We start from the raw sequence: 25,306 nt of genomic DNA, 5'->3' as shown, positions 1-25,306 counted from the left end.
GGAAGATGTTTTTTTTTTAATCACATCAGCACTCCCACATTTGTGATGCAACACAGAGGGAATGGCAAGGCATGCACTGCATTTTGTGTGAAGAATACCTGTCTGAGTGAGGCCTCGTACACACGACCGGTTTCCTCGGCAGAATCCATCAAGGAACTTGGTGGGAGAGATTTTTTGCTGAGGAAACCGGTCGTGTGTACATTTTTCATCGAGGAAACTGTCGAGGAACTCGACGAGCAAAAAAGAGAGCAAGTTTTCTTTTTCCTCGACGGGAGTCTCAATCTGCTCATCGAGTTCCTCGTCGGGCTGGTTTCCGACGAGAAACTCGAGCGTGTGTATGCTAAGGAACCTGCGCTTGCTCAGAATAAAGTATGAGACGGGAGTAAAAGTTGCATTTGTAATGGAGATAACACATTTTTCAAGCTGTAACAGACTGAAAAGTGCAAATCGTCTCTTACCAAACTTTTACTTAACACGCAAACTCATGAGATTAGCAAAAGCAGCTCCAAGAGTTGTGCAAGTGGAATCGAACTTCCCCTGCAGTTTCTATGTGTTGTACGTCACCGCGTTTGAGAACGAGGAGATTTTGTCTTGACCGTGTGTATGCAAAGCAAGCTTGTCGAGTTCCTCGACAAGCCTAACAAGGAACTCGACGAGGAAAACCCATGAACCTTCTGTATACAGTGAGGGGAATTTATCAAAACTGGAGATGACAGAATCTCAAGCAGCTGTGAGTGGCAACCAATCTACTTATTTATTTCATTTTCAAAGCTTAATTGAACAAGCCAAAGGTATAAGCTGATTGGTTACCATGTTTGCCTGATTTTTTTCTGCTCCAGTTTTGATGAATTTCCTCCAGGAACTTCCAGTTTTTTAGAGCTTCTTCTTGGTAAATTGTAAACTTCCATGTTCCGTATCACATGCTTCTACCCTAATAGACATTTTCACCTTCTGTATTACTTCTTTATATAAATAAATTGTAAAACTATTCACGTCTGGTTTCACTCCTGCCCTCTGAATAGGCCCTTAAAACCTAGTTGAGTGTGAGGCATTCATCCCTTCTTATTGCACCTTTACACAAAATGTACAAATAACGTTACCTCTATTTAGACACTAGCTATACATCTCAAAACAGATTCATTTTACTGTTGCTAAGTGTTGAAAGGTGGTGTGGTCCAGAGATTATTTCTACTATCTATTCATTGATTGTTTTATCTTCTTTTCTTTCAGCACCTAAATACACCATAGCTCCCAAATGTCCCTGATTTTGAGGGACTGTCTCTGATTTGGAACAAGGTCCCTCTTTCCTCCTCATTTGTCCCTCATTTTGATCTATATAGTTGTACATAAAATGCACATAAAATGCCCTGTTCCTCAGGTCTAAACCTTTCATCCAATTTTTAAATTGCTGCATTTGCAAATTTCAAAAGCCAGTATAAAATAATAGTAGTGGTAAAAAAAGTACTTGTGTATTCACCTAAAGAGTACAAAATAGGGCATAGTTTTATGGCATTTTTATTAATATTTTTTTTTTACTAGTAATGGCGGCGATCAACGATTTTTATCGGTACTACGACCTTATAGCGGACACTTTTGACACATTTTTGGCACCATTGGCATTTTTATAGTGATCAGTGCTATAAAAATGCCGCTGGCAGGGAAGAGGTTAACACTAGGGGCGAGGAAGGGGTTAATTATGTTCCCTGTGTGTGTTCTAACTGAAGGGGGGTGGGACTGACTTGGGGAAATGATAGATCGCTGTTCGTACATTGTATGAACAGACGATCAGGCATTTCTCCCCCTGACAGGACCAGGAGCTGTGTGTTTACACACACAGCTCCCGGTTCTCACTCTGTAACGAGCGATCGCGGGTGCCCGGCGGTGATCACGCCTGCCGGGCACGCGCGTCGGGACCAAGGGCGAGCGGGGGCGGCGCGCACGCGCCCCTATTGGCTGAATCGCGAGATGACGTATAGCTACGTGATCTCGCGCAGCCGAGCCGACCTGCCGCCGTAAAACTGCGGCAGCTGGTCGGCAAACAGTTAAGCATCATTAAAATCACTGCTTCTGAAAAAAAATTATGTTTAAAAAAACTTTTTTTTTTCTGCATGTGAACCGAGGCCTGCAACTAGCTCGTAGCAGCAGGAGCTCCAACTTCATGCAAGAAAAATTGAGGGGCTTTGACAGCTTTGGTTTTACACCTGGTTCCATGAGCTGTCACTCAACCCTCCCACAACTAAAAAAAAAAAAAAAACGTTTTTGCATTGATACATGTCCCCCAGACAGTACCCGGACCCCCATACCTCTTTTATGGCCAATTACTTGCATATACGCCTTCAAAATGGGCACTTTTGATCTTTCCTGTTCGGCTCCCTTAGACTGCAATGGGGTTCATCGTTCGGGTTAGAATTTTTCCCCTGTTCGGCACATCTCTACTCTGAACCTATGTCATTTGTACTTAAAGTGGAGTTCCACCCATAAATATAACATTACATCAGTAGTTGTAAAAAAAATGTCATTAATCCTTTACGAACATTTTTTTTTTTTTTTTAGATGCCTTCAAAGTGTTGTTGCTAGGCAGAATAGTTAATCTTCCCACTTCCTGCACCTAGGTGCTTAATGCTTCCTAACCTACACCGCACAGACTCCTGGGAATGTAGTGGGTGTAACTTTCCAGGAGACTGTGCACTCCCCAGTCTCAAAGAATCATGTGACTTGGACAGCACAGGTGCTGAAACCTGATCTGACACTGCTTGTGCAGCACTGAGCATGTGCGAGATTTGCAAGGCTGAAATCCAGGAAGTCATACAGTCTGGCTACATGATGCCCACACTTAAGATGGCCCCAGTCAATTTCTATTTTATAAAGTGTTCTAAATGCTGTAACAACCTAACAAAACGGACCTTAGTTTACAGGCCAACTTTACTAGAATACATTAAGCTTGTGTATTACAGGGGTATTTATATTTAAAAAGTGAAATTGTGGCCGGAACTCCGCTTTAAAAATTGTGACTGTTTTTGAGTTAGGTTTACTTTTAATTTTCTAATAAAATTAAAAATAGTTTGGAGTTTCAGTCTTTAGCTAAGATAACAAATATGCTGACAACATACTGTTAGACATTTTATTGCTACGTCAATTTGCTAAAGTATTTGATAATTGGCATGTCTTATTTTGATGCATTGCAGTATGTAATGTACTGCATTCTCATAATTTATGAACTGTAATGAAGATTATTGTTGAAGCATGGTGTGTGGTGCTATTATTATGTGCATAAATCTACACATAATGGTTACTAAGGAATAACAATAGTAGTAATATTTGTATTTTAGCATAACCGTTATGGCTAGTTAAACATGGAACACTGGGTATGTTTTTATATATAAAGTCTATTTGGTTCCCTAACAAGCAGCGGGAACTTGAAAAGCACAATAATTCTAATGCCACGTAGACACGATCATTTTTCGGCATTAAAAAAAACTTTGTTTTTCAGCATGTCCAAAAAACTATGTTTTTCCAACTTCATCATTAAAAACTATGTTGCCCACACACCATCGTTTTTGAAAAATGATGAACAAAGCGCGGTGACGTACAACACGTACGACGTCACTCTAAAGGGGAAGTTCTATTTGCCTTTGGGCTGCTTTTAGCTGATTCCTTGTTAGTAAAAGACGATTTGCGCTTTTTTGTCTGTTACAGCGTGATGAATGTGCTTACTCCATTATGAATGGTAGTTTTACCAGAATGAGCTTCCCGTCTCATAATTTGCTTCTGAGCATGCGGGGGTTTAAAACGTTGTTTTAGCCCACACACGATAATTTTTTACAACCCGAAAACGACATTTTTAAAAACAACGTGAAAAAATGCAGCATGTTCGAATTTTTTTTTTGTCGTTTTTCAAAAGCCGAAAAAACGATGTGAAGCCCCCACAAGATCATTTTAAATTATGTTTTTAAAGACGTAGTTTTTTTTATGCCGAAAAATCATTGTGTGTACGCGGCATCAGAATCACCAAATATATCTTACAATGCCCCTTATTTTCATTCTGTACCTAAAATAATGTATAAACTAGATAACACATCAGATCTACATTTTCAGGTTGTTCAGTTTTGTAAATTTTTCAGATGTGCCATTGAAGTTAATATGGTATAGTAAGTTTTAACGATTGGAAACTCTACATATCTAGATGAAATATTCTGATTCAGAGTATTCCCAAAAAACATCACAAGCTCTCTCCACAAACTGAACTGATGTTTATACATCCTCTGAAGTGCCATTAACTGGGTCCTGACCATTATGTTCAGTAAGTGAGTACTTTATGGGTTAAAATCATATTTTATGTGCACATAATCCAATATATTTAAAACATTATATTTTAAAAATGTGGCACATGAATTAAAAGCAGCCTTGATGCTGTCTTATCTCATGACTTATTTAGACCCAGAACATAAGTGATGCTCCAATGAGCTTTATTTTAGGAGAAAATGGAAAAGTTGTTATTAATTAAAGTGTACATCTAAAAAATGCTTGTATGGTCCAATGAAAAAATAGTCATACAAAGCACAATAGTCATACAAAGCACAGGCAGAAGGTTTTTTATCCGAATGCATTCCATGCATTAAGATAAAAAACCTTCCGTGTGTGGCAGCCCCCCAGCTCCCATAATACTTACTCTGAGCCCTTTCTCTCTCCAGCGATGTTCACAATCCCCTAAGCCATCAAGGACACTCCTCCTGGTTGGCTGAGACAGAGCAGCGGCGCCATTGGTTCCCGCGGCTGTCAATCTAAGTCAGTCAACCAATCGGGGGAGAGAGGGGGCAGGGACAGGCCGTGGCTCTGTGTCTGAATGGATACACAGAGCTCTGACTTGGCTTGGGTGCCCCCTGTAGCAAGCTGCTGGCTGAGGGCTGCTCAAAGGAGGGAGGGGCTTCGTGCAGCAAAGAGGGACCTGAGAAGAGGAGGAACCAACTGCACAGAGGAGGTAGGTATAGCATGTTTGTTATTTTAAAAAAAAACAAGCCTTTACAATCACTTTAAAAACTGAATTTCACTAAATGTGTGTCATTGATGTAAGACATTTGGACAGTTTTGTAGAGAAAATAATGGCGTTACACAGGGGTTGATTTACTAAAACTGGAGAGTGCAGTGCAGCTCTGGTGTCTGGTGCAGCTCTGCATGGTAGTGAATTGGCTTCTAACTTCAGCTAATTGGTTTCTATGCATAACTGCACCAGATTTTGCACTCTCCAGTTTAGTAAATTAACCCCACTGTATCCAAGAGTCATCATCAGTATAGTTGAGACACAATACACTTTCATTTGATTTAAATGTACTTAAAGTGGAGTTCCGGCCACAATTTCACTTTTTAAATATAAAAACCCCTGTAATACACAAGCTTAATGTATTCTAGTAAAGTTAGTCTGTAAACTAAGGTCCGTTTTGTTAGGTTGTTACAGCATTTAGACACTTTATAAAATAGAAATTGACTGGGGCCATCTTAAGTGTGGGCATCATGAAGCCAGACTGTATGACTTCCTGGATTTCAGCCTTCCAGATCTCGCACATGCTCAGTGCTGCACAAGCAGTGTAATGGGTTTCAGATCAGGTTTCAATAGCAACGGGAGTGTCAGAGGAAGTTGCCGCCCCTTATCTATGCAAAGCAAACCTCTACTTCCCTCCTCCTTCCAGGAACCAGTAATAATACTAAATAATTTGTTCCTGTGCAGATATATCTACATAACAAGATTATATATATATCTTGTTATATGTGTAGTGTGTATACATATACTAGACATGTGCACTGTCAATAAATTAATTTTGTTTAGTTCCGTTTTGCATTACCCGTTAACTTATTTCGTATTTTATGCCCGAAACTCAATTCGGATTCGTACGAAATACAAATTTTCGTTAGATTTGTTCACTTTTCATAACAATTACCAACATTCGTTATGATGAATTTAAAAATCTGGACGCAATAGTATCTGCTGTGCTCATTATGAGGGGTTCCCACCATCCCTGTGCTGACTTCCTGTGACTGTACCCCTGCTGTGCTCATTATGAGGGGTTCTCACCATCCATGTGCTGTGCTCATGAGGGGTTCTCACCATCCCTGTGCTGTGCTGACTTCCTGGGGCTGTAGGGATGGTGGAAACCCCTCATAATGAGCACAGCAGGAGTACAAACCCAGGAACTCAGCACAGGGATGGTGGGAACCCCTCATGAGCACAGCACAGGGATGATGGGAACCCCTCATAATGAGCACAGCAGAAGTACAAACCCAGGAAGTCAGCACAGCACAGGAGTGGTGGGAACCCCTCGTAATAAAAGAAATAATAAATAAAATAAATAAATAAAATGAATAAAAAAAATGCACATTACAACATTAGAAGCGGTGGGGGGCAGGGGGTTGTTTGCCACTGATCGCCGTAAAAAAAAATCCCATTGCAACATTAGAAGGGTGGGGGGGGGGGCGGTGTTGTTTGCTGCTGATCGCAGAATAAAAAAAAAATCCCATTGCAACATTAGAGGGGGGGGGGAGTTTCTGCTTGCCGCTGCATATTGCAACATTAGAAAGGGGTTTTGCTTGCTGCCGAATAAAGAAAAAAACATATTGCAACATTAGAAAGGGGGGGGGGGGGTTTTGCTTGCCGCCGAATAAAAAAAAACATATTGCAACATTAGAAGGAGGGGGTGGTGCTTGCCGCTGTTCGCTGTTTAAAAAAAAAATTGCACCATTAGAAGCGGGGGGGGGGGGGGGGTTCCGAGCGGTGCCGAACTGGGGTGCAGATTCTACAATCGCTGCTGTGAGCGAGGAGTGTCCTGCACCATGGTTACTGGCAGGATTTCCTGCTGGGTGTCATGATGTGCTGGCCAATAAGGAAACAGGGGTGTGGCTTATCACGGTCTGGGGGCGTGGCTTATCGCGATCTCCGGAGTGTGTGTAACTGCGGCCTGACTATTGTCTCCTGGCTGGGATTGATTACAAACATCTCCCAGGAGGCATAGCGGATGGGGGGGGATGAAACGCCGCGGCGGATGGAAGAAGAAAATCATTGATAAAACTGAGTTTTTTAAAAATAATATATACTGTATATATGCCAAATACTTTTAAGGGTACTGAGCAGCAGGCGATGAGGAAAAGTAAAAAAAAGAGGGTGGAACTCCACTTTAAATTGTAGTGTACTAATACAGTAAAAACAAGTGCACTTGTGCTATAGTGACTATAATACACAGATGTGAATATATTGTGCATTGTCAAAATAGTGTAAGTGTGTTCTTTTATGTGTTAAAGGGATTGTAAAGATAAAAATATTTTCCTCTTAAATTAAAGTCTGACAGTAGCTGATAAAGTAAAAAGTAATGTTTTGCATTATAACTAGTTTGATACCTGTTGAAATCGAGCTGTTTTATTCACCTCCAGCACTCCTGAATCATTATTCTCACTGACTTCCTGGTTTGCGGTGCGCAATTATTCTTGCTACATCACGGCCTAATGGGAACTACAGTTCCCATTAGGCTTAGCCTCCATGCCCGTGAGGGATAAGAGAGCATCTTCACGCAGGGCTGTAGTCATATGGAGGGGGTGAGCACATTCTGCTTTCCACCATGAAAAACAGCTCAGATGCTGGTGGAAAGCAAGAAGAGGAGAGACAGGAAATGACATTTTCAAACCTGAATTACTGTATTTTGGAGGTCAAAAGGAAAAATGAGGTAAGTGATATTTAACCACTTCCATACCAGGCACTTACGCACCTTCCCGCCCAGGCCAATTTTCAGCTTTCAGCACTGTCGCACTTTGAATGGCAATTGCGAGGTCATGCTATACTGTACCCAAACAAAATTGGCGTCCTTTTTTCCCCACAAATAGAGCTTTCTTTTGGTGGTATTTGATCACCTCTGCAATTTTTTTTTTGCGCAACAACTAAAAAAAGACTGAAAAATTTGGAAAAAAATTAAGTTTTTATTTTTTTCTGTTTTCTGTTTTTTTGTAAATAAGTAAATTTTCTCTTTCAATTACAGGCACTGATATGGCGGCACTGATGGGCACCGATGAGATGGCACTGATGGACATCGATGAGGTAGTACTGATTGGCGGCGCTGGTATGCGGCACTGATGGGCACACATAGGCGGCACTAAAGGGCACACATAGGCGGCACTCATGGGCACTCATGGGCACACATAGGCGGCACTCTTGGGCGGCACTGATGGGCACTCATGGGTGGCACAGATGGGCACTGATAGGTGGGCACTGGGCATGGATGGGCACTGTGGGGTGTGGGTGATTCCCATGTTGCCAGTCAGTGCCCATTTTTTTTCCAGACTTTTTTTTTTTTTTTTTCCCTTTTTTTTTTTTTTCCCTTCCCTGGTGGTCCAGTATGGCGATCCGAGGGGGGGCTGCGCTGATAAACAATCAGCGTGAACCCCCCCTGTCAGGAGAGCCACCGATCGGCTCTCCTATACTCGCGTCTGTCAGACGCGAGTGAGGATGAGCCATCAACGGCTCTTCCTGTTTGCATCGTGATCAGCCATGATTGGACACGGCTGATCACGTGGTAAAGAGTCTCCGCCGGAGGCTCTTTACCGAGATCGGAGATGCAGGGTGTCAGACTGACACCCAGCATCACCGATCGCGGCGCTGCGCGCCCCCACGGGCGCGCGCGGCATGAAATCCTGCAGGACATCCATGGACGTCCAGTCAGGATTTCAAAACCACTTCCCGGAAGTAAATCGGCTATAGGCCGGGCGGGAAGTGGTTAAATGCTCTAGCTTACAGCAATCAATTGATCTAATAAAAAAACGAACCTTTAGTGTTCCTTTAAGGTACTTCAAAATTATTGACTGTTATATTTTTTAAACATGTTTGAAAACCTATGCAACTTATGAGCAATTTCTTTTTATTTTCCGCATAGAAAAATAGGTGGATCATTAGGCCTGTTCAGGCTTGTCCATTTCCTGCATGAAAATACATTTCAAGTAGAAATCTTATTCATGACTATTTGCATTTATTCAGCATGGTGCTTTAAAACAAATAAACATAATTTTTTTTTTGCATCTAAATGATTTTAGAAAGCCCAGTATATACATTAGATTAGTGGTTCTCATGACGGGCGAGGGAGGAGTCTGGTAATGGCGCCGGGCAGGAGCACGCCGTGAGCTCTGGGTCTCCAGCCTCCTAAAGCATGAGTATTCAGTCCCTGCTCTCGTGAACCCCGTCCCCCGTCCCACCCCCTCCCGCCTGCCTGGATGGATTTGCCCGTACCTTATTGAATCATATGCTTTTGCTTTTGCCCCGGTGACTGGCGCGGAGATCCGGGAAAACGGTAGCTGCGGCAGCTGCGGGTGAGAGGAGCTGATAGCTGAGAGTGTGGAGCCCCGACCGTGACCGAGAAAATCCGAGGATTGCCGAGGATGGCCGAGACTTGCACCCCGGAGCCCGAGGAGGATCACGGAGGATCACGGAGAGCCGCCGGCCGAAGTTGAAGCCGATTCAGACGCCACTCAGCCGTATTGCAAGGGGGGTAAGAGGTGATGGTGGGCTAAAGAGCGCGTGAGACCTGGCTCTAAAACCCTGAAAGTCCTTAAAGTGAGTATCTCTTGAAGTTTTGAAAAGGTCTGAAGTTTTGAAGTGCTGAAGCTGAAGCTGAAACTGATACAGTAAGAGTATTATCTTATAGCAGCCTTTACCTCTAACCCCACCAGCCCTGAGGATCGCATGCAATAGCTGAAGCTTAACACAAGAGTGTATAGTATATTATAGTCTCTGTGGACAGTGCTATAGAGTTTTCTATTTTTTTTTTTTACCCCACCTCTCCTGGCTATATGAAATAGACTGACTTAATCATACTTCAGAGAAATGTATGATAAATACTTATAGGGATTGGTGATAGGGGGGGTAAATAAGTGACTTGGGTTTTTTTTTTCTCAGTAGTTTTTTTCCTATCTCTTTTCTTTAGAGATAGGAAAGTAAGAAGTGTCAGAAGTGTTGCTCCCCTTGTAATAAACCCGGATTAGAATCCCTCTTTCCCCAATATCGGTTATGGGGTAGCTGGGAGTTATATTGATAAACTACCAGCAGTGAGTCCTGATAGTAAAAAGGGAACTATTGAAAGACCTCATGGAACAGGAAACAAGAAAGGAGTTTAACAGACTCAAAAAAGACAGATACAAAGGAGGAAACAAGCCTGGAAAATATCTTGCAAAAATGTTAGGACGTAAAAAGTCTATAAATTTTATAGAGAAGATAAAGAATGGAAGAGGAGAAATGGTAAACAAGACAGCAGATATTGCTACGGCATTCCAAACATACTATAGTGCATTATATGCAATCCAAAATGAAGATATATATAAGGAGAAGAGAAAAGAAAAAATACAAGAATATCTAAAGCAGGCGAAGCTGCCAAAGATACACAAAGAATATCTGACAGCTTTGGATGCAGTAATAACACAGGAGGAGATTATAAGAGCAATGAAAGAAACACCTACAGGGAAAAGCCCTGGACCAGACGGGTTCACCATTAAATATTATAAAAAATTTCAGAGCCAACTGATTCCGAGACTATGTGAGTATTGGTAAAAAGATGAGGGATGGACAGCCGCACTCAAAACCAAACAGGTTGTCTTTATTCAAATCAACAGCAAGAACGCAGCAGATCACAGCAATAGGAACAGGAGAATACCGACGTTTCGCACTGGCTTCAGTGCTTATTCATGGCTAAGCCAGTGCGAAACGTCGGTATTCTCCTGTTCCTATTGCTGTGATCTGCTGTGTTCTTGCTGTTGATTTGAATAAAGACAACCTGTTTGGTTTGGAGTGCGGCTGTCCATCCCTCATCTTTTTACCAATATTTGCCTTAGTGCATTGCCTGCACCCTTGGAGTCCTATATTTTTGAAACGACCCTACAATAGACCTACCTTGAGCGGTGATCTTCTCTCTCATTTGTCTTGAGACTATGTGAGTACTTTAACAAAATAGGGGAAGATGAAGAAATAAGGCGCGAATCTCTAATGGCCTATATTACTATAATACCAAAACCCGAAAAAGACAAGACTTTGTGCTCCAGCTATAGGCCTATAGCACTCCTCAATGCTGACACAAAACTATATGCTAAAGTCTTGGCCACCCGTTTAAAGAACCTAATGCCAGACTTGGTCAACCCGGATCAGACGGGATTTATACCCAGAAGAGAAGGGAGAGACAATAGCCTAATAACTATATTACTAATGCAGAAAAATAAAAGTGGAAAACCGCCAGTCCTACTCTTGTCAATAGATGCTGAGAAAGCATTTGACAGAGTGGACTGGGGGTTTATGATGGATACACTGCAACATCTGGGATTGGGACCCAAGATTAGACATTGGATTCAAAATCTGTATAGTAGACCAACGGCAATGGTCAAGGTCAATGGTAATATGTCAGCACCTTTTGAAATGTTTAATGGGACTAGACAAGGGTGCCCGCTCTCGCCACTTCTATATGTGTTGACGCTGGAACCTTTTCTGGCTACTCTGCGAAATAATCAAGATATAGAAGGGGCGAGAGTAGGCGAAGAAGAACATAAGATAGCGGCCTATGCCGATGATATCTTAATGTATATAACTAACCCAAGAGTGACCTTGCCAAATGTAGCTAAAGAAATACAAAAATACGGAGAACTCTCGAACTTTAAATTAAATCCTATAAAAACAGAAATTTTTAATATAGGGGTGGAGAAGAAAGAAGAACTGTGGCTACAAAAGCAGTACCCATTTACATGGTGTAAACATTGGGGGTTGTTTAGCTCTTCTGGCAGATGCGTTTTGGTGTAGTGAGTCCACAGCAAACAGGCAATTAGTGTTAAGGGCCTGGTAGCCCACGTTTATTAAATGGGGATAAACAAAACAAAAAGTCCATTCATAGGAATCCCACGTAGGGGTTTAAACGTTATGCAGAAACCAATGAAAATAACAGCCCACCTGGCTAGTCTTTAACAGCACTGCTGCTACAGGTAATGGTTCCTCAAACCATCAGCTCCTCCAGACCCACAGTCCTGGATGCAAAAGGCCCCAAAGTCCTTCAACGCATACAGCGTCTGTCCCAACACAGAGACACAGCGACAGTCACAGCCACTGCTCCACCTTCCTCCCTCTCCTCTGTTCTGACCAGTCCCTGATTATATGAGCTGTCTGCAGCTGGGCAGACAGCTCGCAGGCTGTCTCTAAAACCCGGACACAGGGTTGGAGAGATTGAAAAATCTGAGAAAACTGCCAGAGCAGTTTTCTCTGTTTTTAAATGCAAGCTCTGCAGCTCTGCATTCACCCAATATGCAGACTCTGTGTCCACTTTAACGTGACAGTAGCTCCTACTGTTACAGTGGGTAAGAGAAGAGTTGACCTACTTGGGGATCAAATTGACATCTACGGTAGCGGGCCTATATATGGCTAATTACGTTCCTCTTTTAAATGAAATAAAAACAGACCTAAAAAAGAATATAACAAGACCACTTTCATTGCTAGGAAGGATAAATGCTTTTAAGATGGTCACCCTCCCAAAAATAACAAATCCCTCTGAGTTTTTTTGAGATCCTTAAATCAATGTTGATAAAATACATATGGAAAAACAAAAAGCTGAGAGTCAATTTTGTCACAATAACGAGAGAAAAAAAACACAGAGGATTAGCAGCACCAGACATATATAGATATATGTACCACGAAAATATAGAGTATTGGATGAAGATACACATGGAATAACAAAAAATGTTTTCAAAGTTTGGGACTTAATTTATAGACAGAATAAATGGATTTATAATTCACCTTTAATTTCACTTACAGAAACTAACTTTTTTATCCCTGGGAAAGGGACTCGGCTGGGAACTAAAATGGGAGCATGACAAATAAAGGACATCACGGAACAAGGAAAAATAAAAACACTCCGAGAGATGAAGGAAAAGAATACATGGGACATCAGTGAATGGGAATATATACAACTAAAACATCTGGTAAAGTCAATACCCTCACCGATAAGAGAAGAAAAAAAATTAACAGCCTTGGAAAAACTATGCTGTATAAAAATCCCACTACGGCATGTTATATCAAAAGTATATCAAATCTTGACAGAACTAGATTCACAAGGAAATCCATACTTTATAGGAAAATGGGAAAAATAAATAAACAGGAAGTTTGAAGACCAACAAGTAGAAAGAATAATAGCATCCGTACATAACACCGCAACTGATATAACTACAATCGAAATGAACTATAAATGTATCGCGAGATGGCACAGGACACCTGAAATTATGCATAAAATTAGTAAAGAAAAAACGCCATTGTGTTGGAGAGAATGTGGACAGATAGGAACAACTACGCACATATGGTGGGACTGCCCAAGGATAAAGGAATACTGGCAGGAAATTCTGGTGCATATTGAAGCCATAACAGGGAAAAAGGTACCTAATACCATACAAGCTTGCTTATTCCATGAATCAAAAGAGTCAAATAGTAGCTATAAGAAAACATTAATTCCATCATTGATAAATGCCGCAAAGGGACTGATACCAAAAAACTGGTTAAGTAGTAGAAAACCTGACATAAAAGAATGGTTCGAAAGGGTGGAAAATTATAACAATCTGGAACATCTAAGTAGCTGTGATGAGGGCCAATTTAATTCATACAGAAAGAGATGGAAGCCATGGAGAGATTTTAAATTAACGGAGCAATATCTGGAGAAAATCATAGTAGACAGCAGCTAAAGAAGTAGAATAAGAAAAAATAGATAGAGAAAAAGGTAAGGGACAAACCATCAGGGGTGGGGGGAGGGAGAGGGTGGGTATGGTTTATATATTGACTGAATGAAAAGAGATCGGGAAAAATAACTAATAATGAAAAAAAAGTAAAAATATATAAAATAACTTATGAAATACCACAAATGATGCAAAACCAAAAGTGGAGGCGGAATTATGAATAAAATCATGAGCAAAGTCTCTTGCTGTGCTCTTGTCTGAGGTTGAAAAAAAAGAAAAAAAGAAAAAAAAGGGGAAATAAAAAAGAAAGGAAAAAAAAAAAAAAAGAAAGCCCAGTATATTAACACTAATTGCACAAACCTGCATAGATAATGTATTTTTCCTGACGCCAACATGGCAGCATACTAGTGATAGAGCACCGCCTCTTGACCACTCCCTCAGGACCAGTGAAAAGCATAAATTAAGGCATGGTTAGCCGCCACCCTATTCTTCTTTTTTTCCTCATACCTCACGCACCAGTGAAGAGTAAGCAGTACTATGTCCCCCCTCTGCCTCAGTGCAGTAGCCGTCTGGGTTGAGCCTCTCCCAGTGAGAAGTCCCAGCGTTCAGGCTGCTAAAAGCGCTATTGTCTGGGAGCCCCTTCTGTGGGTCTTATTGGGGCCCCTGCAGTGTTTTCTCTTTAGGAATGAAATCTGCTTTTAAAATTGATAACTGCAGCGCTTGTGGAATATGGAGGGGCCAGCTATTCTTTATCTCCCTCTTTTGTCTTTCATTACCTTTTCTTATTCACTGCTTCAGCAAAACAAGAAACTACAGGCTTGTCTTCTAACACAGGTACAGAGATAGGAAAGGTTCAGTCTCTTTAGACTGATTGATATATAGACAAAGTACACGGCTATAGCCAGAGCTACAGTCTCTGATATGGTTTTGCTCAACCCAGCGGGTACACAATCCAGCAATGGATCCTCTCACACAGCATGCTGCTGTCTGTCTGTCTCTCTCTCTCCAGACACACAACTCATCTCTGACATGTTCAGCTCAGCTGACAAGCAGGTCTGAAAGGGAAGTTCCTACCCTATTCAATTAACCCTTTCTTAACCCGCCCCAGACTGACCTTCTGCAGGTAGGTATATATATATATATAATGTATTTATGTATATGTGTGTGTGTATTGGTGTATATACAGATGTAGGCGTATGTAGATAAATCAGGAAGGAAAGTGGAATCCTTTCTCCTATGTCTACTCCTGCTCCTTCTGTCGCTCTTTTTCAGCTATCCTTACCTCAGCTGGCCGTCCCATTTCTCCACAGATCAAGACTCAGTTACTGCTCATAATACAAAGACCCTCAACAACTAGGGTGAGGACCACCGTATAGGTACGGCCCTCTTGTGCGGATTGCTTTGATTTGCTCCAGCCCCGCATGCCCACGCTATCAATAGAGCCGGGCCAAGGCAACGCAGACGTTCTTCAGGGGAGCATAGCCTAGATGGCGCTCCCACCCAGGAGAAAATTTCCAAGGAAGACGTCTTCGCTCCTCTTCCCCAGAGTCAGTGCCCCAGCAAGAGTCCTACAGGGCCTATGTTGCAGTACCTATGCCCAGGAAGCTGGTGAGTAGACACTGCCTGGAGAAGTATGCAGCTAAACAGGCAATGCCAAATGTCTTTATTATTGATAAAAGTGGCACAACATTTTGTTTTGAACTCACCTTAATTACCTGAAGCTACTGTTACACTTGTATTGTAAACTGTTGTAGACTGTTGCCATAGGAGACAGCATTCCTATCAGTGCAGATGTGGCATCTTGCTGGATGCTTTAACCTGCGTGGCTGTCCTTCTGTAGAAGTCTTGGAGTCTGCCGGGTTGGTGTTGCGGCTGCCTGGGGTGTCCTGGCCCTAATCCTCTCTCCCAGAGTTCTGTTGAGGAGAGATGGAATCGCTTTGCAGACTGAGGCCCTGACACATTATTCAAAGCCCAAATTGTCCTGGTGAATCCTGGACAGGTGACACACCCTAGGTGTCTGGCGCCCATGAATCTACTTTGCACTGCACCCATTATACCTTATGACCCACTCTATGTGAAGGGATGTCAGCAACTCGTGGCTCTGGTGGTTCTCGTTAGACTGAAGGAGGCCTGGGTCCTTGCTACATATATTACAGATTGCTACTCAGGATATGGAGGCTGCAAAGGAAGTCCCACATAGTTGCTTGTTAAACCACTGGAAGAGCATCCTGGCACTTTGGTGGCTAGGGAGGACATACGGTTGAGACCCTGGGCTGAGTATTGCTTCCTAGAAACAAAAGTGGGAAAGAATGGAAGGAGTTAGAGAAAAATGCCCATATAAACAGGCTGTCAAAACTGTATACCCTGAACAAGCTAAGGGTCAACCCGCTCCTACATTCTGTAGCTTCTGCAGGCGCCAGCAATAATCAGTCCATGTGTTGGGCGAGTCTAATGGGAATGGTTTAATAAATATCAACCAGCTGCTGCACCTGTGAGGAGAGTGACAGGGTCTGCATCCCTTTAGACATGATTTCCTTTTGGGAGCATCTTGCCAAAAATGAAATTTTTGTAGCAGTGGGTGTAAAAAAGTCTGACTTGTATCTTGGTGCAGACTTCTGGAAAAAATCAGTCACACAAGTGCATGCCTAGACTCTAGGGCTCAGTTTCCTTTAGTGCGACTTGAGACTGGAAAGTCGCATGACAGACTTCTGGGAAAATCAGTCACATAAGTGCATGCCCAGACTCTAGGGCTCAGTTTCCTTTAGTGCGACTTGAGACTGGAAAGTCGCATGACAGGCTGTTCCCCATGATTTCCAATGAGTATCGTTTATATCTGTGCGACTTCAAGTGGCAGCAACTTCAAAATAGTCCCTGCACTACTTTGATCCCACTATGATGCGACTTACACAGGCATTGTTTCCAGTCACTTCAAAATTGCAGCAAAAAAAAAAAAATGCAAAAAATCACAGCAAGATCAAGCGACTTTGGGGTTGCAATAGTGGAAATGGAGCCTTGAGGTAAGGCCTAGAGGGCACACTTTACGTGTTTCTGGACAGCATGTGGTACAGGTCCTTGGATGAAGGTATCAGGCACTCATGGTCACTTTGGGAAATTCCTCACTGCTCCTCCTCCAGACCATTTCTCTCCCACACACATGCCAAGTCCACCACAGCAGGTGTGCTGCTACAATGCTTAAAATGCTACAATACACTTCAGACTCAAGGGATTGCAGGTTTTCTATACAATCCTGTTTGGAGTTTGCAGGGCATGTTGGCTAGTGTCCAGTAGCAGATGGGAAGAGGTCAAACCCTTCTGGGCCCTCTTTGAGATCTTTAAGATGAAGTCCATTAAACAGTACAACCACATGGCTGGATGCTGTTGCTGGATTGTCAGGATGCCTATCCTATCCTCACACCTTAGAGGGAAAGCAAAACCAACTGTCTCCATCCTAACGGTTGGTGTACTCTGGGGGTGCTCTAGTTCCTCTTATTTCTATCAGAGGAAGTGGTCAGGAACAGAATTCTGAGGAAGTATACTTCCGCTTGTTTGATGGTCTCTCATTGCCTCAGTTATCTGGGCACAATGTCATCATGCATACAGATGATTCCTGGGGTGCATGGACACCTGCGCAAATTTCAACTTCAATTTCAATAATTCTGCAAAGGAGGAAACAGGATCGAACACCGCTAATAACAGTGTTACTCAGTATGAGTAGCGGTCCGCAGTGATGGAAAGTCCTTGAGCAAGTCTCGGCCTGTTAGGACCTTTACACTGGAGAATTGCTACGATTCATGTCTAAAAGACACTCGGGAGGATGCACTGTGAGGGAATTTCGGTCAAGGCAAGCAGGGATTCCCAGCCAAGGAGGGTAATCCTGAACGCGCTGGAGTTCAAACAGCCCTTTTTAGCACTTTGGCCTTACTACACAGAGTCAAGGAAGACCAGTCTCCTTGCAGTTGAGCAACAGGGCAGTAGTTGCCTTTATTCAGCTCCAGGGTGAAACTCACGGCAATATGTTAGTGAGAGAGATAAAACCCATAACGCCTGGGATGGAAGATCACCAGCAAAATTCCAGAAGCAGTTTACCTCCCAGCGGATTTTTTGAACAAGTACAAGCTTCCCAGAGCACAACGAGGGTCTATGTCCCAGGTCTTCTCTGACCTGGTTCACAGGTGGGGCCTACCACAGACAGACCTCCTCGTTTCCCAGAGTAATCGCAAACTTTGGGTATGTCTGACTTTGTTTCTGCACCCCAAGGCGCAGATGCTCTGATCTCCTCATGGGACTGCAATGAGTGAGTGAGTGAGTGAAAAACTTGTATAGCTCTACACCTGCGAACTAAATCGCCTCAAGGCGCTTTTTCCATCCATTGTTTTCCTTATCTTTCAGAAGAGGTGGGTCTTAAGTTTCTTCCTGAAGGCCCGATGGTTTTCTTCCATGCAGATGTCCGTTAGCAGAGCGTTCCATAGCCGTGGTCCTTGGACTCTAATCTAACCTATATATTTTCCCCAACATTTCCTGTAAATGAGATTCCTCTTGAGGCTGTCAACAGAGAACATAGTTGTCATAGCCAGTCCTCCATATTGACCAGGAGGCCCTCGGTTTTCCCTGGCCATTCATTTCAGGATACAGAAAACATTGCCCCTCCATAACCTATGCAGACTGGAGCTGCAAGCAGGGGTACTAAAGGGGAAGGGTGGGTAAATCGGTTGCTCCAGTTTCACTACAGAGTGATCTCTACTTTGTTGTGTGCGAGAAGACATTCTACTTACAACATCTAGGCCTAACTCTGGAACAAGTTTTCTTTTTCTTGGTAGAGCGAGACATTCACCCTACTGCCCTTTCAGTGCAAGCTGTTCTATACTTCCTCCAGGCCTTAGCCTATCCTCACATAGCTCACAAGCATCGACTATATCGACAATAACACATTTAAATGGGCCAAGAATCCTTCAGTTTGTACAACCTTTGAGTTTTTGGAAAGTAGGTCTCCAAGAAAAAGATATATTGGAGTTGCTGGTTCTTATATCAGTTCAACCGTTCGTTCCAACAGAGCAGTGTTCGGTTCAGGCCATCACTTATAGGGCAGTATCAATTGCAAGAACTTTAGGCAGAAGGTTATCGGAGATTCAAGCTCCTGGAGCTTCAAAGTTAAAAAAAAAAAATAAATACACACACACACACACACACACACATATATATATATATATATATATATATATATATATATATATATATATATATATATATATATATATTCTTTTCTTTCCAAAAGGAGTAGAGTTGGTCTTGTAGATCATCTTGCCACAAGCATGGCAACAGACTGCTATTTAACAGACAGCTGGACATTCCTGTGTGATGTTCTGGAAAGTGAGGCAAAGTCTCACAAACTGATCATTTTTCATAACTTTAAAGTCTTATCTGTCCACAATTGTCCCTTTCAGTTCATCTAAATAAACCTTTTGTCATTCCAGCTGGGAATCAAGGGAAAGAGGTTACTGCCTGGACCCTAACAGGCTTGGTTGTACATATAGGACTAGGGGTTGCGAGTCTCCGTCAGCAGTGGCGGAGCACTCTACCAGAGCAGTTGAAGCCTCATAGGCAACACATTCAAAAGAGCCTATGGTATCCATCTGTAGAGAGGTATCATGGTCTTTCCAACATTCCTACTCAAACTTGACAGAATAGACCCAGGGGTCCTGTCATCAGGGAACTTTGTAGGAAGGACTATTCAGTCCTCTGTTGATATACACAAACAAATCTCCTGCGCTCTGATATTTTCAGGAAATACTATGAAGTGATGCAGTTCAATTAAAAGTTATCATCTAGAGTCTTGCAGCCCTCCTCAGAATCGTGGGAATTCATAAAACTATAAAAGAGAAGAAAAAGAGCGGAGGGCGCACCAACCTCGTGTGATACTGATAAAATATATTTATTCAAATATTAAAATCAATGGTTATACTCACAAAATTGGAGTTAAAATCAGGCTTTAAAAATGAGTACAGCAGATGTCCAGCATCATCAGTGGAACACGAATAATCGTTTGAACCAATCAGTCAATGTAATAGCTGACGCGTTTCGGGGGCGTACCCCTTTCTTCAGAGCTAACGTGGTCTGCAGTGCTCCAATCACATTGACTGATTGGTTCAAACGATTATTCGTGTTCCACTGATGATGCTGGACATCTGCTGTACTCATTTTTAAAGCCTGATTTTAACTCCAATTTTGTGAGTATAACCATTGATTTTAATATTTGAATAAATATATTTTATCAGTATCACACGAGGTCGGTGCGCCCTCCGCTCTTTTTCTTCTCTTATTCAGTCCTCTGTCTCATCCTAATTAGAGGATTGGTTGGACAAGTAGATCCCACCCTGTCAGCTAGTTATTTATCACTAGTATGCTGCCATGTTGGTGTCAGGAAAATGGAAAATTGTATCAAATATCAATACCGTAATTTTCCTTTCCTGAAGCCAAACCATGGCAGCATATGAGCCCACCCATGTGCGTTCGGTATGTGGCTTGTTACAAAGAATAGGGTGGCGGCTAACCATGCCTTAATTTATGCTTTTCACTGGTCCTGAGGGAGTGGTCAAGAGGCGGAGCTCTATCACTAGTATGCTGCCATGGTTTGGCATCAGGAAAGGAAAATTACGGTAAGTATTTGATACAATTTTTCATTTTCGTGTATTTCTAGTGCATCTACATAATAGAAAAATCTCAATTCCATATTTTTTTTACCTCACTTTGCATAATACATTTTAAAAGACAAAAGACACATTTATACATGCTGTAATGCATGTAAAAATGCACATGTGTAAATGTAAAAGGAAATTTATAAATAGGTGCATTGGGGTTTAAGATGGCTTGAATTGGGAAGAAGTCTTGTGTGGTGTTTAGCAGCGTGTGAAGCGTCAATGGGCAGGTCTTCCAATCAATAAAATTTATGACTTTTTTTAAGCAGTGTAATTTTTTTAAAACTAGTTTTGTATGGGATCTTTACAGTATTGTCCAGGCAGTGTATGTCAGGGCAAAAAAAAAAAACATATGTAGAGTATTAAGATAAACATGTTTTACGTACTCTCAGGGAAAAGTTGATGTCTGCTATGAAAATGTTGAATATGCGTTAATCTATGCAAGAGCTGTAACCGTTACTGTGCCTTTTTGATGATTGTATTTGCAGAAAACAAATAAACAACGTTTTTTAAAAAAAAAGATGAACATGTTTTATGAAGGTCCTACAAGTATACCTATACCTATTGATTTGCCAGAAATGCACAGGGTTTAGACGTATTATAGGACATATGCACAGGATGGTTCTGAATTTCTGACATGATCAACAGGTATTCTTTCTGTATTTAATAAACATAGATAACACAAAACTTTCACTTGTGTGTTTAACAGACAAAAAGGAAGCAAAAAAAAGAAATTCATTGTTAGGGTTTTCACTGACTGGTAGTTATATTGGAAATATAGATTGTTCTTCAGTCAGATGCATCATACATAAGATTGAACATTCTTTATTGTAGGCATTTTTGGCAGTAGATTTGAGAGAACTTTTCTATTTTAAAATGTCTTCATAAGTGAAAGCAGAAGTTCTGCTAAAATTTTCAGTAAAAATTTTAGACAGAAATTTGAGGGTACTGCCTAGGCACAATTATCACTTCCCAATGTCCCCTGCATAGAAAATCTTCACTTTTTGGATTCAGCTACACATTAAAAAAACATATATTTGGATTAAAAGGTGATAATGGCCTTACAGCGTTCGCTTCTTAAATCTGAAATTCAAAGGCGCTCTCTTTATTCGTCTGACTTTTTCATCAACACACAACCCCACAACCCAGACAAGCTTTTTAATACTTTAAATTCCCTTCTTTGTCCTCTGACTCCTCCTTCTACTTCCTGTCTATTGTTTGAAGGCCACTGAACAAATTTACCACATATAGAAAACCTTTGTAAAACAACCCAGTATGCCACTACAACCCTTCTTTAGCCTTCTTTCTAACAAGCTTCCTTTCCTAGACTGAACAAAAGCTTTCTGCATTAATTTTTAAATCATATTTTAATATCTGTTCTTTTTATCACTAGTCCTTCCCTTTTCATCTTAATCATTTTCATTTTATTTCCCTAATCCTTTCTCATTCTTCATTTCTGCTGTAACATCAGTCTATAACTTAATTAAAGTAACCCTGCCAGTAGCCTAAAAAATCTAAATACCAGTTCCATGAAATAAAAAAGCTCTTATACTCACCTCACCCACAGCCCGCGTCTCCGATATCCCTCTGATCCAGTGCTGCAGTCTCTGCCAGTCTCTTAAGCATTTAACCCTTTTATGTGTGTTTGATGCCTATGTCTCCTTCTGTGTACAAAGGTTCCATCCTCCAACCCCTACATCACTTCTGTGTCCTGGAGGAAGGAAAAACAGCATACGATGGGGGACCCAGGCATCCGACACCGCCACAAGTAATGGACGTCAAAGAGACTAATGAAGGCTGACATGCTTGAAAGGACGGCAAGGTAAGAGACACATGCTGACGGATAGGTAGGTATAACAGTTTTTTTTTTTTTTATAGGGGATCCTGATTATTATTTGATTTAATTTGATTGACAAAGTTGCTTTGACATTGGCATTGAAGTTGACATTAACAAATTTAACATCCTAAATACAAAATCTAAAGGCCACAACTACATTCTCATTCTTGTTGTTGTGTCCTCACCTTTCACGTTGTTTTTTACATAGGAGATGAAAGTCCTATTAAAATCCGACATAGTCAGTGGTAGGTTGGTTTTTTTGTTAACTTGTGATGCTCCAACAACTGTTTGTGTATAATTATGCCATTGTGTGATCATTCATAGACAACTACAACTCACAATTGTCAGTGATGACAAACAAATCAGTGGGTATGTAAACAGTGTGACTGACTCCAGCAAACTGAAACCACTTGCAAGCGAATTTTTACGCATTAAAAGCAGGAAAATTACCAAATTAAAGTGTACATTAACTGCCATGATCCAATGCAGTATGATACTTTGTGTGAAACAAGTACGTTTACAATCACAAAGCAAGCTTGTATTTCACTGTACTATACTATAAAGTACAATTAAAATACTACTTCTGAAAAAACTGTTTTGCCTACCTTATCGGCCATAATCATTGAAGATCCACCATGAATTCCTAAAATAGGGGTGAGTGTCTGGGCAGATATGAAGTCCAAAATTTGAGCTATAGCCTCCTGGTCAGTGTCATCACCAAACACAACGCCTTGCACTTTTTTGTCTTGCATGAGATCACAAATTCGAGTGATTATACTCTTCGGGTCAGACTCATTCATCGTAACCAAAGCCACTCTTGGTGTCACTGACAAATTGTGGAAGTCATCTTTTTCGTGGACATCTTTGATGGCTACCTCGTCTGAGGTGCCTACCAGAATAACCGCAATGTCCATACTGGGATGTTTCTGGGCATAGGACCCCATGTAGAAAAGAATCAAGAGGCTGATTTTTAAGACGTAACAGGCTTCTGTAGGCCTCATCTTCAACTCTTATTCTCCCTGGAAAAAAAACAACATTATGTTAAATAAGCAACATATTTTTAATATGAGACAGATAAAACAAGAGAAAGACTGATAGATACATATAGCACCAGAAATAGCTAAACAAATACATCATTTAAAGCGGTCCTCCACCCTAAAGTGGAGTCCCGCTGATCGGAACCCTCCCCCCCTCCGGTGTCACATTTGAAACCTTTCAGGGGGGAGGGGGGTGCAGACACCTGTCTAAAGACAGGTATTTGCACCCACTTCCGGCCACACGCTACGGGCGAAAGACGGGCATTCCGTCACATCCCGTCTGTCGCCCGTTGTGTGCTGGGAACACTCGGCTCCCAGCACACAGCGTGTGAGCCAATCGGCGGGCGCAGCGCGACTCGCGCATGCGCCGTAGGGAACCGGGCAGTGAAGCCGCAGCGCTTCACTTCCTGGTTCCCTCAGCGTGGATGGCGGGGGGAGCAGCAGAGTGACGAGCGATCGCTCGTGCTCTGCTGCGATCGGCGCTGGACTCCAGGACAGGTAAGTGTCCTAATATTAAAAGTCAGCAGCTGCAGTATTTGTAGCTGCTGGCTTTTAATATTTTGTTCCCATGGCACATCCGCTTTAAATCATTTCATTTTAATATGTTAGGCCAAATTCTAGGTAGACATAAAAGACACAAATGAATACAGCCTTGAGCACTATAATCATTAATACATAATTAAATGTATTTTTAAATGGAAATAGTAAATACCTAAATCTGACCTGGTATCAGTACTTGCAGTTCCTGTATAACAGATCTGGAGTGTGAGGGAAAGAAGCGGTACAAGGAGCCAATCAGTTTATGCACTGACAGGAAGCATTGTGTTAGGAAGAGGAAGCAGGGGTGACAGAGAGATAAGCTGTCAATGTGCTGCTTCCCATTTCACTATCCAGTAACAGGCCGGGCAAGCGCAGGATGACCTGGGCTCAGAGGAAGTGGGTTGAATGATATTAATCGTTAATAGCAGCATTTTTAAAAATCGGTTGTTTTTTTTGGATTCTGCTCTAACAAATGTTTGGAACCTCTACAACAAACACTGAACCATATTAATTAGTTGCTAACAAACCTTAAAGCTATTAAACTTTACAGTTTACAACTCCTTAATCACACTCTAGTGCAGGGTTTCTGAAACTGTGGGGTGCCATATCACTGGAGTGGGTGCAATAAGCAGTACAAATGTCCTGGCTGATAAGACAAACAATCACTATGGTATTGCATCCATACTCCCATAGTAATCTGATAGGACAGCTGTATGAAAGTGCCAGTATGCCATTTCCTTTCAGACATGCCTCTATTCCCTTATTTGTCATATTTAATTATCCTTAGAGAGCATAGAAGGAACTTAGGGCCAGATTCACAAACAGCGGCGCAAATTAAGTTACTCAAAATGTATGTCATTTCAGTTACGGCGCCTTAATTTTGTGTCGTAAGTGCCGTATCCACAGCGCATTTGTGCCCAAAATTGCGCAAGCGTAACTTAAATCCTGAGGCGTAAGGCGGGGTTATTGCAAGTGGGAAGGAAGTGGGCGTGCTCCATTGTAATGAGCCGTGACCCCATGCAAATGAAGGGCCGGCCGTACTGCGAATGCGCGCACGAATCTGCACCTCACTGGGCATGCTCAGAACTTGGCTCGGCGCAATCAGTGAGATAGGTAAAAGGCCAAGCGTACTTAGTTTGAGAATCGCCCTGTGTATAAATAGCCCCAGACAAACACACTTCCTTTGCAAAAGTACATCCCTGTGTTCCCCTTTCCTAGAGCAAGTTGCTTCTGCTCTGTCGTCTGTTGGTGTGTGTTGGTGAGTTTAATGGTAGATAAAAGTTTTGGAGAAGTAGTAGAGTGTAGTAGCTGTGTTTTTTTCTGAGTGTATTTTCTGTTTGTTTTTTTCCGTGTTTGTTTTTTGCTGATTGTTTTTTTTCTGATTTTTTTTTCTGTTTGTTTTTTTGGAGTTTGTTTTTGAATTTGTATTAGCTGTCTGCTTGTGTGGTTTGATTTTTGTGTGTGTTTGTCCTGTGAGTATTTGTGTT

At 41.8% G+C, this 25,306-nt stretch overlaps 1 protein-coding gene and 1 non-coding gene across 2 annotated transcripts in view; one reads left to right on the top strand and one right to left on the bottom strand.

The window, feature by feature from the left end:
* The window catches only part of GRIN2B (glutamate ionotropic receptor NMDA type subunit 2B), a 1,689,627-nt gene that overhangs the window by 1,296,839 nt on the left and 367,482 nt on the right, over positions 1–25,306 (bottom strand). Inside the window, exon 3 of the mRNA XM_040359615.1 lies at positions 22,848–23,261. Within this exon, the coding sequence (XP_040215549.1) occupies positions 22,848–23,243 (396 nt within the window). The 5' untranslated portion in view covers positions 23,244–23,261. The remainder of the gene's footprint in view (positions 1–22,847; positions 23,262–25,306) is intronic.
* On the top strand, positions 2,105–2,238 carry LOC120946423. The gene has a single exon (XR_005750745.1). It is a non-coding gene; the product is annotated as a small nucleolar RNA SNORA44 (small nucleolar RNA).

The sequence above is a fragment of the Rana temporaria genome, chromosome 7 (genome assembly GCF_905171775.1).
Source record: "Rana temporaria chromosome 7, aRanTem1.1, whole genome shotgun sequence".
Classification (NCBI taxonomy): Eukaryota; Metazoa; Chordata; class Amphibia; order Anura; family Ranidae; genus Rana; species Rana temporaria.
This window is presented reverse-complemented; position numbering and strand designations above follow the sequence as displayed.